The sequence below is a fragment of the Sinocyclocheilus grahami genome, unplaced genomic scaffold (assembly GCF_001515645.1).
Source record: "Sinocyclocheilus grahami isolate Dianchi unplaced genomic scaffold, SAMN03320097.WGS_v1.1 scaffold412.1, whole genome shotgun sequence".
In the NCBI taxonomy this organism is placed as follows: domain Eukaryota; kingdom Metazoa; phylum Chordata; class Actinopteri; order Cypriniformes; family Cyprinidae; genus Sinocyclocheilus; species Sinocyclocheilus grahami.
Window position 1 is genome coordinate 802,678 of NW_015505591.1, and position 15,111 is coordinate 817,788.

The 15,111-nt window shown below is 38.4% G+C and overlaps 1 protein-coding gene across 1 annotated transcript; it reads right to left on the reverse strand.

Annotated features, from left to right (window-relative positions):
* Positions 1–209: 209 nt before the first annotated feature.
* LOC107551022 (tetratricopeptide repeat protein 39A-like) lies at positions 210–2,957 on the reverse strand. Its single transcript, XM_016232500.1, has 4 exons — positions 2,823–2,957; positions 2,075–2,183; positions 1,896–1,963; positions 210–248 (listed from the first exon to the last, which is right to left on the reverse strand). Exons 1-4 carry the CDS (start codon positions 2,955–2,957, stop codon positions 210–212), a joined length of 351 nt encoding a protein of 116 aa, XP_016087986.1.
* Between the last annotated feature and the right edge of the window lie 12,154 nt (positions 2,958–15,111).

The window sequence follows — 15,111 nt, forward strand, 5'->3', positions numbered from 1 at the left end:
CTTTTGGTTTTGTTTTTTTGTTTTGTTTTTTGTGTTTTGTGTCCTTGCCGGGGCTTTTAATTAATCTAGTGCCTTAATTAGTATTAGTGTTTGGCTTCTCATTCGGCTCGTAACTAAATCAAAAATGCTCCGTGACTATTAAGTAGGATTACTGCAAGACTGGCATGCAGGTGCTCCCCCCCCCACCTCTATCCCCCCATGTCAACACCTCAGCTTTGTTTGTCAGCAGTCATGCTGCTGAGAGCAACCTAACACAATCAATAATTTTAAAGTGAGGCTGCAAACATAAGTGTTGAATGGATATCTCCGAGATCTGATTTTAAGCATTCTCTCTGTGAAGATTCTTGCTCCTGATTGAGTTACTTTTGTGTTAACGTTCCCTGTGTTGCACTGCTTTGTCTGTGGGTTAGCTCAGGGTTTTCTATAAACCAACAAAAGCATGGCAACATTACACTTGGACTCTGAAGTGACGTCCTCGCTGCTCTATAATCCCAGCTTCTCCGGGGCAAAGGTCCTGCTGGTGGCATGGCATTGGAGTGTGACATCACAGGATCTAACCCATTAGTTCGGTTAGGTTTGTGGCTTGGCTTGTGTTTTGTTTCCTCTAGGCTTGCCGCGATAGACGGTGTTAAGCTGCAACACCGGTTACATCACTTGCCCACCGCGGCACCGACCCCCACCGTCTTTTTGATTTTTTTTATAGAAATAAAAATAATTTAGTTCAGTAAAAGAACAGACAATACAATTAAAAACTGAATGCGGCTGCTCAATGCAACGTGCCGAACGACAGTCGCATCACAGATCAGATTTAATTTCTCCAGTGAGGAGAGTGAGTCGAGCTGACTGACGAGAGTGAGGTGAGATGAGACAGACAAGACGATCGCGGATGATTTAGTTTCGAAACGAGATGCAAAAGCACCTGTTTGGCAATATTTTGGAATTTGAAAAGCCTGTTGACTTTTGCCGTTTATCTAAGTTGATTTTGGAAGTTTTTTTTTAAACATTCGTTTCTTATTTAATTGGCTCCACATTGTTTGTTGATTTTTACTTTATTTAAACTTTGTGTTTAAACTTTTATTTATTTTATTTGACATCAAGGTGTGCCTCCAAGCTTTCTTACTCGTTTCGCTAATAAACGTCCTACGTTTCTTATTTATTTAGTTATATATTATATATGATTACTTAGCCTATTTCCAGTTTTGTATACCTATTTAAACTTTATGTAAGTTATTTGTTATTTTATATTAGGCATAGCATGCCCTATAGCGTGGTGTATTTTTATTTGTTTTGTTAATAAAAGTTCTATGTTTTATATATACGCTAAAGTGAGTTTGACATTGTATTTTGTTGTTGCATTCAAGCAATTGACGCCTAACTGCCGCTAATTCAAAAGTGAAAGTAAAATGCGCACGGCGCTTTTAAGCTATTTAAAAGCGATGGAAAGCGAGGAAAAGAGGGAAAATTCAAACGAACTAAAAACTAACAATTGCTTTATGTCGATTTGCCGCTATTTCAAAGCGAAAGTAAAATGCGCACGCTGCTTTTACAAGCTATTTAAAAGCGAAGGAAAGCGAGGAAAAGAGGGAACGCCCCGTCACACGTCGATTAACCGGTAGGAAAATTTCGTCACAACCCTAGTTCCCTCAACAGGCTTGGGAGCTATAAGAAATGACTCACTCTACTGCTCTCACAGTCAAATCAACCATTCAGTTAGCAGGAATTTAGCTCTGTACGTCTTTCACAGTGTTAATATTTAAAGGGGTCATATGATGCTGCTAAAAAGAACATTATTTTGTGTAAACAGCTATTGCAGTAGCTGTTCATATCCTAATGTAAAAGAGAATGTGAGTGTTTTGGGATTTATCACTGGAAACTCGAAATTGGTGGTCAAGTACCTTTGGATACTTTTTCAGATAAGGCTGCAGAAGCTTTTCTGCATCTTCTACATCTCCCTCTCCAGTGCCTAAAGAACACACACATACATGCAATGAGATACCAAATAACACAATGTTACTTCTCATGTGCTACATACAGTATGAACTGAAAATGTGATTCAGAAGAAATTTTCTCTTACCTAAAATGAAGCTCATGAAGGTGTGATAGCAAAGCAACAACATGTTACACAGGAAAGACCTAAACGTGTGCTCAGCGGAGCCCTCCTGGAGCTGCTCAAGACCAAACTCCTAAAACACAAAGATATATACACAGTGTTAGTTGTAGAATAATGTAACTGTAGAACATGCCAAAAGGAATAGTTCACTCAAAATTGCAAATTTGCTGATTTACCTCCGGCCATCCAAGATATCGATGACTTTGCTTCATTACATCACTTGCTAACCAATCAATGGGTCCTCTGCAGTGAATGGCCATCAGCTGTCTGAACTCTCATTCTGATGGCACCCATTCACTGAAAAGGATCCATTGGTGTGCAAGTGATGTAATGCTAAATTTCTCCAAGTCTGTTCTGATAAAGAAGTCAGAAAGAGCTTTATTACCAATGTTTACACACACAAGGAATTTGACAGGAAGAAACAATCCCGTCTCATCTACATCTTAGATGGCCTGAGGGTGCGTAAATTTTCAGTACATTTTTATTTTTGGGTGAACTATTCCTTTAAGACAGACACAACACACAGGAAATCATTCACACTTCTGTGCTTCGCTACATTCAGACAAGTATAAAAAAACATCGGCATGCACCTTGACACACTTTATTGAGAAGACAGACAGAAAGAAAAAATAGCCAAGCTCAGAGGAAATTTCATTTGTACACAGCAAACGTGAGCAGAGCCAAACTAAGCATAGTACTACACAATACTCACTTTGTTACCAGAAAAGCCCACAAATTCCAACAGCCTGAGAGTCCGTGTTGGCAATAACGACAGCATCTGGGAAAAACACAGATGAGGGGTTGAGAAAACAGACTTGTCCTCAATGAACTCTATGCTAGGATTCATAAATACTCATGGTTTGGTTTAAGAGAGAACACTAGAAGGGGTCATATGATGTTGCTAAAAAGAACATTATTTTGTGTATTTGGTGTAATGAAATGTGTTTATGCAGTTTAAGGTTAAAAAAACACATTATTTTCCACATACTGTACATTATTGTTTCTCCTCTATGCCCCGCCTTTCTGAAACACGTTGATTTTTACAAAGCTCATCGTCCTAAAAAAGCAAGGTGTGCTGTGATTGGCCAACTATCCAATGCGTTGTGATTGGCCGAATACCTCAAGCGTGTGACGGAAATGTTACGCCCCTTAACATATTGTGATGATGCCCTGTCAGGCCGGGGCGATGATTCAAAAACATGAAAACCCATTATAAACAAGGCATTTGTTGCATCCAGTGGGGACATAATTATAAATTATAATGACTTATACTGTCTTTTTACGCGTTGCGTTGCATCGCGCCGTGTAAACATAAAACCATGTCTGCATTTGTGATCGGAGAAATGACAAACAACAAGCCCTACTCTACACTGCCCAAAAAACTCGCTTTAAATATATAAAATATAAAAACTCTTTAAATATAAAAAACGTACTTACAGTCTTTGAGTCGGAACAGCCGGCATTGTAGTCTACTCTCCCAGGATCAGGAAATGGTCCTCCATAAAATGTGCTGCACACATCTGAATATTTGGGTTGAAGTGTTCTGGAACAGTGTTGTAAATACAACTTAACCACTGATTTCTAGTCATGTCCATTTTTGGAAGGCCAAACAAAGTAGTTTCGCTTTCACAATGAAACACAGCGTCACACACGGCGGCGGCCTAGAGTGAGCAGAAGCCGGGGGCTAGCGTGAGCAGAGGTGGCGGATTCGACGAAGGAGCTTCCGGTGGGCTTGCGGTAACCACATGTGACGACCCCGGGGTGGACTCCGCTTCGTCCACGGTGAAAGCCGATCCGGCGATCCACATTGCAAAGTTGTAGTATTTCCTCAGCAACCAGCACGGATCAGGTCCAGGCATGACGAAGCAGATATCGTCCTCTTTTGGAAGGCCAAACAAAGTAGTTTCGCTTTCACAATGTAGCGAATCAGCTCATGGGGAAATATGAATAATTAATCATAACTAGTTACTTCTCAACATGCTATTAGGTCGTAAATGTATCTGGTCTAGCAAAGGTGTCGTGGTTGCCATGGGGACCAGGGTCCTGGGCCTCGTTCACAGACATCTTGGCACCCAGTATGTTTATTGGGTGAGGGGTCTGTGAATGTTTGTTAATCTAATGAATAATTGATTTGTTAAATCAAATGAAAAATGGTGTGCCTGATTGGTCCAGACGCTACACAACGAATCACACAGTGCCTTCACGACATGGCGGCGGCAACAACAATACTACAGCGAGAATAAAAGTTACGACTTCTTTCTTTGCGTGAAAATTTGGGCGGCGTTATGCAAATCTTCCCACATAGTGATGTAGATATGTGGGGGCGTGTTAGAACGAGCCATTTTAGGTAGACGTGGCTGACTCTTAACTTTTATAAAGAATATCTCTTTGGATTTGAGACTTCAGTATTTGCAACTTTACAGATCTTCTTTATGCACCAAGAGCTTGTAACACTCCAAAGAGAAAGGAAAAATTGAAATCGCATCATATGACCCCTTTAAGTCAGAACTTGTTAAATGTTGCTTTGTGCAATAAACACCGTGTGCTACTTGTAACACATGTTTTGTTTCATATGCAGTTCACACACTTTTTTTCCCTTCTGTGGTTCTACAGTGCTGAGCACTGACCTTATGTGGTTGCACAGTGACAACTCTTATCCATCACATCCTGACCAAGGGCAGTCTGTGTCTCTTCTCTCTTTTACAAACAGTCACATTTCACAGTTCTGTGTGCATGTGTATGGCTGTAGTGGTGGTGCTTTTAAATAACAAATTTAGGAAGAAACTTTTTTTTGAGTGTTATACAATTAAATCTCAGCTTATTTTTTTTTTTAATTAAGCTTAGAGGGGCATACAAGTTTCTTTCAAAGTAATATATTATATTTTATACACACGTTGCTTTGCTTTTGAGGAGGTTGTTCTGTGTGAGAAAGGCAGAGACTTGGATGAACACAGCTCGTTCAAGTGTTTTTACAATGAAAGGAAGAAGGGAAACCGGTCTGTAGTTCTCTAGAAGAGATGGGTTTCTTAAAGTGCCCCTATTATTACCTATAATACCTATTATGCCTTTTCGAATATTACCTTTCATGCAGTGTGTCATGTAGCTGTATGTGAACATAAACTATATGCAAAGTTGTGAAGCCGACAGTGCACGATAAATAAAGTTGTCTATCAAAAAAAAAAAAAAAAAGAGTCAGCTCGTAATGGCCTAAACGAGTCGTCAGGAATTCAAATCTTATTCTGTTACGGCTCTACGTCATGAAGTAACACATTTGCATAATGTCCGCCCACATTCTACATCGCCAACTTGCCCGCCCACAAACAGTAAAATGTCCGTGTGGTTAACATCATGTCGAGAAGATGCTGTATCCTACGCTGTGAGAGTAAATTTGTTTGATCACATCTTATAATTACCACAAACTTGTTAACACTTGACACTTACCACTGAGAAACGTCCTGCTCCAGTCGTGCTTGTGAATCAGTCTCTTGTCAATCAGCCACTTCAACCGTTTCATCATCTTTTCTATGTATTGACAAGTCTCCAGGGCTGTCATTCCGTCATGGCAATGGGTGTTTTGTTTCCGACACACGCTGTACGCGGTAGACCAATCCAGAGCCAGTCTCTCTACGGCTCTGGACCAATCACAAAGGACTGCGCCATCTGACAAATCACAGTAGTGAGGGCTCACGGAAAGGAGGGGTTTAGAGAAACTGATTCTTTGAACTGCTTTGCACGAGTCGTTTACGAATCATTTAGAAATTAGGTAAAATTAAATCTATTTTTTGTGAAAACGAACGTGTTTTTTGACCTTGCATGCATGTAAACCTGTTTTAGGAGACTCCTAAAACAATATTAGCAACCTTAAAATGGCATAATAGCTGCACTATAAGTAATGGGGTTATACGAGCCTGTCTAAATGCTGAGGGAAAAACACCAGTGTGATAATAATGACTTATAATGCAATATAATAGAATTATCATTATAATATAGAGAGAATTATTTTTGTTATATTTTTAATTTACTATATATTTTATAATATAATGTACAATATTAAAGAATAATATAACACTCTAAAAATATTAAATCAAAACACTGGTGGTGTCATGTCATGCATTACTTATTGGTCTCACTAGTCTCCCTGAACTATTGATATACCTTTGCCATTCTGATGTGATTTCTCAGCCCTTTTTTGTCTTGCTGATCCTCTGATGTCATATCCTCCCTTGCATGAGTCCATTCAGTAAAAAAAAAAAAAGTCGTAAATAAGGTCAAACCCAATCAGTCATCTCCAGTGATTAGCCAATGCATTTCCCTCATATTTTATCAGTGAGAGTGAGCTTTCTTCACTAGTCTATCAACAGTCTAGTGAAGAAAGCTCACTGATCACTGATAAAATTATGGTTTTACATTCTTAGTCATGAGCAGTGAGCTGTCATCAGTCAGTCTGATTGGGTCTAAATGGAGAGAAATGCCTGAATGTGAGAGTGGGCTGGAGAGATTGATTAGAGGAGACCTCTGGAAAAACATTTGGGGAAGTGAAATTAGCCCCGCTACAAGTGTGCAATGTGAGCTGGGTATAAACATAGTGTTCAATGGAGAGTCATTAAGGCCGCTAGATTCTGAGGTCATGAGTTGACAATGTAGTTTTCCCTTTCATGCTCTGTCAAAGCTTGACTGACCAAACCAAGTGAGCAGCAATGTATTCTGGTGCAAACAGAGCTGTTTGTTCATCCAAAAAGGACAACTATATTCATTCATATATATTCATACTCAGCTTTATATTGTTGCAGAACCATGTTGTCGTCTTTTTACAACATAGTTTTTCTTTTCATCTTTGTTTTATTTATTTTAGCACTGTAGCTTTAGCTAAAATGTAAAAAAAAAATGAATGGTTTAGATTTCGTTTTTAATAACCCTGCGCAGAAACAAATTATAGTTGAGAGCTGCGCTGGAGGGGGAAGATTTTCTGAGAATAACAGAAGAAAGTCATGGTTTTTGAACAACACAAGGGTGACTTGTAATTTTTGTGTGAATGATACCTTTTAAGTGCACTATCTGCTTTTTACACAGTGGTTATTTAGCCATGTGCAAACATGCTTGAGTATTTTTTTTTTCAGCTGTCAGTTGTAAGACTAGTTATTTTCACATTCTTCCATTCTTCCAAACGTAGTAATGATCCATTGACCTAAGTGCTGCTTGCTCGTGCCATCAAAACGGAGTTAATGTTTAAGCCTGCAATGCATATCCCGAGGCAGGTGAGAGTATCACTCCCAGACTTGTTTCTCACATGTGTTCACCTGTGTCCCTGATCTTCAGCTGATTAGCCTCGGGATACACTGATGTCATGGTCACCCAGCCCCCCATGCAACACGATGCCGTCCTCTCAGGCAGGACTTAACAACGGCTGTATCTTCCAGCCTGTCACTGATGGAGTGTGCACTTGCTCACCTGGGCTATAGCCGGTTGGAGAAAATGGATGGTGTTGGCTGTAAATTTAGCTGCACTTTTTAGGAGCTGAAAGCATATGATAGATGTAGCAATCTTAAGAATAGCGTAGTGGTAATTGGTGCCACTGAATGACCTGTCTGAACCTTTGTCTATAAATTAAAAACAAAGAAAGAGCAATCAAACATGCGCAAGGTAAGGGATGCAAAGTATTGTGTTTGTGGCGTGAAGTAAAAAATGTGTTGCTTGCTGTAATGTGTTGCTGAAATTGTGAAATGTATTTTATTCCTGTAATGGCAATAGCAAAGACTATAGAATACCCAAGATGTGTCACTCATATAGTTTTGAATGGGGAAAAATGCAACGCTCAATATGGCCGCTCAATTGAACGAAGCCCCGCCTTCTGAGCAAAAGAGCCCATCGCTAATCGGTAGGGGTGGGAATCTTTAGTCACCTCACGATCCGATCCGATTCCGATTCTAGGAGTCACGATCCAATTCCAGAACGATTCTTGATCTACTTTCCCCCCCTTATTAATTAATTAGTTTACCGACTTGACAATCTTAAAATCCATACATTTACATATCCTTACATAAGTAATTAAGTACTTTTTAAAATAATTGCAAATTGAAAAAAAATTATTAAGAGTTGTATGTTAAGAATTTAAACTAATATAACTTCAAAACATACAAGCAAGTAGCAAATAATAAAGAGGAGCATAGAAACATATTACAAACAACAAACAAGAGTGCTTTCAGTATTTAAGATTATCTGAATGTTTTCCATTCAAGAACTGTGAGTGATTTTTCTTCATCTTTACTGTTGTTTTTTATTATGACATCATAGACAGCGGGAGATCTATTAAGCTGCATTCACACATTGATCTCTTTTGAAATATAAGATGTAATGTGGTATGTCTTGTTCGTTTAATCCCTTAAGACATAACTGGCTGTGTTTACATGAATTTTGCGTCATAAAACCATTTTGAGACACAAGTGCATTAAACCACTTACACGGAGTCATGCACAGCCACATGCACGAGCAGTTGTCACTAGAGATGCACCGATTGCAATTTTCTTGGCCGATTTTCGATTTTTTGTTAGTGTGATCTGCCGATACCAATTTTTGCCGATTCCGATTTTCTTTCTAAGAATTATAACTGACAGCATATAAAAACAAAAATCTACTTTTCTTCAATGCAAAGTTTTATTTTCATTAAAAAAAAAAAAGTCAGTAATAAAATAAGAACACATAAAAAAAATGGCAAACAGCACAAATAAAGGCAATAGAATAAAGAGAGCTATAAGCTACGAGTTTTTCAGGTTACGTAAGTTTTTGTTCAGGTAAGAAATACTACAGAAATTAAAGTAATCAAATGTAAAATAACACATCCAGTGTTATTTTACATTTGATTACTTTAATTTCTGTAGTCTTCATTGTAAAAATTTAATACAGATTAATGCTTACCATTAAAGGTATAAAACATATTCAGTCAAGAGCAGAAAATTATTTTCTTTGTCTTTTGTTCTTTGATTAACATGACAGACAGCAGCAGGAATATTGGACTGCGGTCCCTTTAAGAGTTTATCCACGGACCCAATATACTGTTACACAACATGCGTTCTCTTTCTCAACTATTTAACTTTCCAAAACTGACTGTGTTTAACTGGATACTGGCCAAGGTGGGCATTTTGACATTATTTTGTATGTATTTGAACGTTTTAGCACAGTTAGCCACTCATTTTGGTATTTGTGACTCACAAGCTGTTTGAGACTGAGCGCGGCTTGTGCGATCCACTAATATAGATCAGTGGTGGTACGCGTGCTTTTGGTGTGAGCGCGAAACCTGCGGGAATGACTAAAATAAGGTGCAATACAAGCACTATTTAACCAGAGAGAATGAGATGTGTGTGAGAGAGAAGAGAGCGAGAATGCGCGGCTGATGTTATTACCCGTGCCGCTGGTAAAAAAAAAAAAAGGATCGGCTCGGAATCGGAAAGAAGTGAGACTGATCGGCCGATCACCAATCCGGGCCGATCATGAGGAAAATCGGCCGATCCCTGGCCGATCGCTCGGTGCATCTCTAGTCTTCAAAAACAAAGCGCATTTGAAAGTGAAAGCAGCCTTCTGTTAGTGAGGTTCATATTTTAAATATATAAGTTCACTGCATTCCAAACCACATAAATGATGACTTCTTGGAGCATTTGTAAGGAAAATACAGACGGGCGAGACCGCACACTTCAAGTGTAACATCAAACAAAGCGCACGTCTCTCACAACACATCCGGTGCAATGAAGCCAGCGAATGTCCTTGTAATTTGCTTCAACCTTTCTGAACTTTATGAAAGATCTTTTACAGAAGGTTTGAGTGGTCTATGTGTGTGAGGAATTGGAAGCAAGCAGAATACGGGTGTTTCTAAAGCAAACTCAGCGTCATCGCGCATCTGGTTAAAAACTAAGCTCAGAATCGATCCAGAATAGTTGGAGAGAGAATCGCGATGCATCGATGGATCGAATTTTTTTTCCCCCCCCACCCCTACTAATCGGTAAAGTCAGCGTGTCACTGCAGCTGTCGTTAGAAGTCCCGGTTGCTATAGAAACAGTCAGCGTTCTGAGACGTGCACCTAGGACTGCGCATGCTCACTGGCTGATCTTAGCCTGAAAAAATAAGCTTTTTTAAATGCTATTTGAGCAAAATAAACAACATTTATTGTACAGATGTTGTCAGATTTCATTGGTGATTTCAAATAAGAAATGTAATCGTAAGCTTGGCGAACAGTTTTTGGGAATTTTATGTTTTCGAGAGGCATTTCAAAGATGGCCACCGAGTGACATGACTTGCCTTAAAGGGACTTTGGCAATAGCAGCCATTACTTCAGTCTGAAGTTTCACGTGATTTTTCAGAACTTATTCTAATATGCTGCTCAAGAATGTGTCTTAATTTGATCAATGGTGAAAATGGCTGTGCTGCTTAGTATTTTTGTGGAAACTGTGATGCATTTATTCACTGATGAATACAAAGTGCAAAAGGACAGCATATATTTTGAATAAAAATATTTTGTAACATTATAATTGCCTTTACTGTCACTTTTGATCAATTTAAAGTGTACTAGCTAGGGTTGGGTATTGTTTGGTTTTTTTTCCATACCGGTGCCAAATCAATACTTTTAAAATGGTTCCGGTGCCTAAACGGTGCCTGAACCGATACTTATAAAAAATAAATAAATAAAAATTCCCCAAAAAATTATGGATTGGCCATTAATTAGCACATGATGTCTGTTTCATTCATACTGAATGCCAGAGGGCACCCTCGCACAGAAAATCCACATATCCAGTCACAGAAGTAGCGAAACTCAAGAAATCCCTTATATGGACAAAGGCATGGCTATTATAGCTGTAAGTTAACTGAGTAAACAGATGATATAAATGTTTTGAATGATAAAACAAAGACAATAAACACTCGACTGTGACAATATAGTTTATCTGTGTTATTCAAGACATTTTCATAATAATTAAGTATATTTACATTCCATTACTAATCGATGTATTCTTTTTAAAGTAGCATATGGAACATATTTTCTGCCTCATTCTGTGACAAGAAGCCACATCAGATCACAAAAGAAAGCATTTGACTGGTGTTGTGGAGTAAAAAGGTTATAATGTTCTCTTTTGTTGGACAACAGGTTTAGAAATGTGAATACAAGGGAGGTTTAGCTTTAGGCATTTTGGTAGCGGCTTTGGTAGCTAGTACTAGCTGAATAAAAGTATTTAAATAAAACAGCAATTTTTGAACGGTAGTGAATGAATTTGAGTGTGATTGTGAAACTTGTTTACAACCCTTTGTTTTCTTTCAGGGTCATTTTTTTTGTGTCTGCAATGGTGAGTCTGGTGACTGGTAGGATTGCATTTGGTTTGTTGTTTCACTCTGTGTGTGTGTGTGTGTGTGTGTGTGTGTGTGTGTGTGTGTGTGTGTGTGTGTGAGCTAGTGACAACACTGACGTTTGTTTGCTTTGAGGCTTTTTATTTTTGAGGCCTTGCAGTGTGGTTTTATGAGCGCTGCGTGTTTGATACAAACAGGCCTTCCAGATGTTTCTGGAATTTCGTGACACCACAGAGAGGATGTGACCAGCGCAGAGTTCCTGCCAGATTTCCATGGCAACATCTGTTTCCCATCCTGATGAAGAACACGGGGAGTATGAATGAATCTGCAGGCATCTTTAAAGACATTTTTTTGGCTCACAGTTTGGGTCTATATTTCTTACCTCTTAAATTTGATTGTTCTGTTTTCCTGTCATCATAATTTTTCTGCTGATGACAGCTTCACATTGCTGTTGTCTTTTTGTGGCTTGTTAATGTATTGATAGCAAAATACAGGCCAACAGAATAACTGTTGCAGGTGTCTTGGCTAGGGATGGGAATTTATAGACACCTCATGATTTTTTTCTTGACATGCTTTTTCTTATTTATTCTGCTGTGCAAAGGCAAACTGTTGTATTTTCTTTTATAATTATGTGTTGCCTTTGAAAATGAAACCGCTTAGTCTATTTCCTTTGCATTTAGCTTAATTATGCTTAAATGTGTAGAACACCAATAAATTGAATAAACTTGGCAACATTCACACCTGGATGGCTCTTGTTTGCATTCACAAGTTGCTAATTTGTCTGTCTCAAATGGATAAGCAATCTAGTTGTACTTCTAACTAAATTAATTCTGAAGTTCTGAGTTTTAGAATCGCTGAAGAATTGCGATTATTAGAATATTCCCCCCAGCTAAAATCTGGGCAGCAAGTCATCATTAGCTGTGTTTCCATCCAAAGATTTGAATTTAACTTATGCGCAAAACTGGAATATCGCATAAAACTTTTGCTAATAGAGCACCGTTACCATTCAACGTGTCAAAGAGAACAAAGTCATCACTTCCTGATAAACTGGCACTATCACTAAGAAAAGTAGGAGAAGCCACTTAATATAATAATTTTCATGTATGATGAATTACTTGCGCCTCAGAGCGAGCAGACGAAACACAATAAATGTGGTCATTGTTTTCGGGGGTGGATTTCTGCTGTTTGGGAATGCAGTCATGTAAGACAATTATACAGACTTACTTTGATGACAGACTTTGCTCAGGCATTTCAAAATGACCAAAACACAATTTCAGTCAAGTTATCCTATCCCATCGTGCAAAGTCACATGGCTTTTTTTGATGCACAAGGTGAAATTTATTTGATAAATGTGTTTCCATTGTAGTTTATGCAAATGTTTTCTTATCGGATAAAACGTTTATCCTACTCGATTGTGCGTATAATTTTTTGTAATGCACATTTTTAGAATTTCTGCACATCTTGGCATTTTCATCCAGTGTTTTTTATGCGATTATAGGTGGATGGAAACAGCTATTTTCAGAAAGTGTGACTCTGTGTGTGTGTGTGTGTGTGTGTGTGTGTGTGTGTGTGTGTGTGTGTGGGAGGGAGAGAGAGTGTGTGGAGGGAGTGCACACACTTTGCAAACACTTTCTAAATCAGTTTTATTGCTTTTGAGTTGACTCTGTGAACTTAGTGTTATACAACTGTGCATCGGTGTCTTATTTCAAGGTTTAGTAGTCTCTTATGTGGCATTTCTTAATACAGCTGTGTACTCGATTGTCATTGAAAAGAGGAAAAAACTCCTAATCTCTATGTGTTTCAGCAGGAGAGGCCGGCGCCGCCTCTCCTGCTGTTCAGGAAGCTGAGTAACCCCGACCTGTCTCCTGCCGCAGGAAAGACCAAACTGCAGCGACAGCTCAGTCAGGATGACACCAGAGCCCGACGCTGCAGTATGGCTGGCATCCTCACCGGTGAGAATCCACCCCCCCCAACCTTTTGCTTTTAAAATCTTCCGAAATTTGTCTAAAGCCTGATGATCATGTTATGCAACATGATTTGAGCACACCACGTGCTTCAATGGAAGCAAGAGTATTTGACCTTCTGTGCAATTTTTAATGTCACAAATTTGCTTTCATTCAATAAGTGATTTTACAAAGACTGCAGAATTTGGTTCACATTATTTAAAAGCTGTCAGAGAGAATCTGTGGCTTGGCTTTGATTTGGTTTGACCACAGAACACACACACAAAACAAGAAACAACTATGTCCTAATTCTGTTTCCTCTGTGTGCCGCAGGAAAGCAGCTTCTGCCTCTGTCCAGCAGCATGCATGGTGGAGTGAGTCAGCTGGCCTGGCAGCAGCACACAGGAGAACCCAATAACTTGGTCCGCATGAGGAGTCAATCCTTTGGCCAGTCTGCCCCCTCTCTCACTGCGGGACTGGTGAGTACATGTGCACCACGCATGCGCACAAACCCTCTCTGTCCGCTTCCATCCAACGCAAGCAGATGCAAACACAGGGTCCAAAATTACCCAAAATGCAAGTGAAAATCTGACAAATGCAAGTAAAAGTGTTAAGGAACTGCAACATACTACTTGGTATAAATCAAATTTGTAATAATGATAGTGTGACCATCAGTGTAAAAACCTCCATGTGGCCTTTTCATTGGCCCATGTGGCTAACAAAAACGAAAACCGTAAAAACATTTTTGTTACTTGAAAAAAATATTAACTGAAATTAAATAAAATAATAAAAAACTTAGCCATATTTGCCAAGAAAATGTTTCTTATTTTTATTTAGTATAACTTATAACTAAAATAAATAACAATACTAATTCAATTATAGTAATCAATTGTACTAAAATAACGCTGGTGGCAAAAGGTTAAAATCGAAGTAGTGAATTTCAAATAACTGACACGATGCTGATGAATGAATAGGATACAGTAGCTCACAGATGCAAATTTACTCCTTATCAAGTACCTCTGAGTCAGATCACGTTGTTGCAGATTCTGTAATGATCTTTTTTATTTTCATTGTATATCTGAGTAAATGCAAAGGCAGTTTAGGTGTGGCTGGTCTGTGTGAGTTTATAGAGGTGTAGATGTGAAGAAAAGTATATAGTGTCAATTACAGCAATATACCTTTATCTGATGAGGTCTTGTACCTGCTATATGTGCAGAAGATGTGTTGGCAATCATTTTTTTGTGCAATCTAAAGCCTAGTGCCATAGCTACATCTGCTGCCCAAGCCTAGTACTACACCATTGAAAATGGGGAAATAGCTAAATGGAAGCCCAATGATTAAGTTTTGGTTATTATGTAATATAAATGAATCAACATATATAATTATATAATAATTTATAATTATATATAGTATATAATTGCATAATATTAGTAAAAAGTGTGTGTGTGTGTGTAATCTTTTTTCTTTTTGATCTACTTGAACATTTCCCAATTTAAATTTTTTGGATGTACAGGTGCATCTCAATAAATTAGAATGTCGTGGAAAAGTTCATTTATTTCAGTAATTCAACTCAAATTGCGAAACTCGTGTATTAAATAAATTCAATGCACACAGACTGAAGTAGTTTAAGTCTTTGGTTCTTTTAATTGTGATGATTTTGGCTCACATTTAACAAAAACCCACCAATTCACTATCTCAACAAATTAGAATACTTCATAAGACCAATAAAAAAAA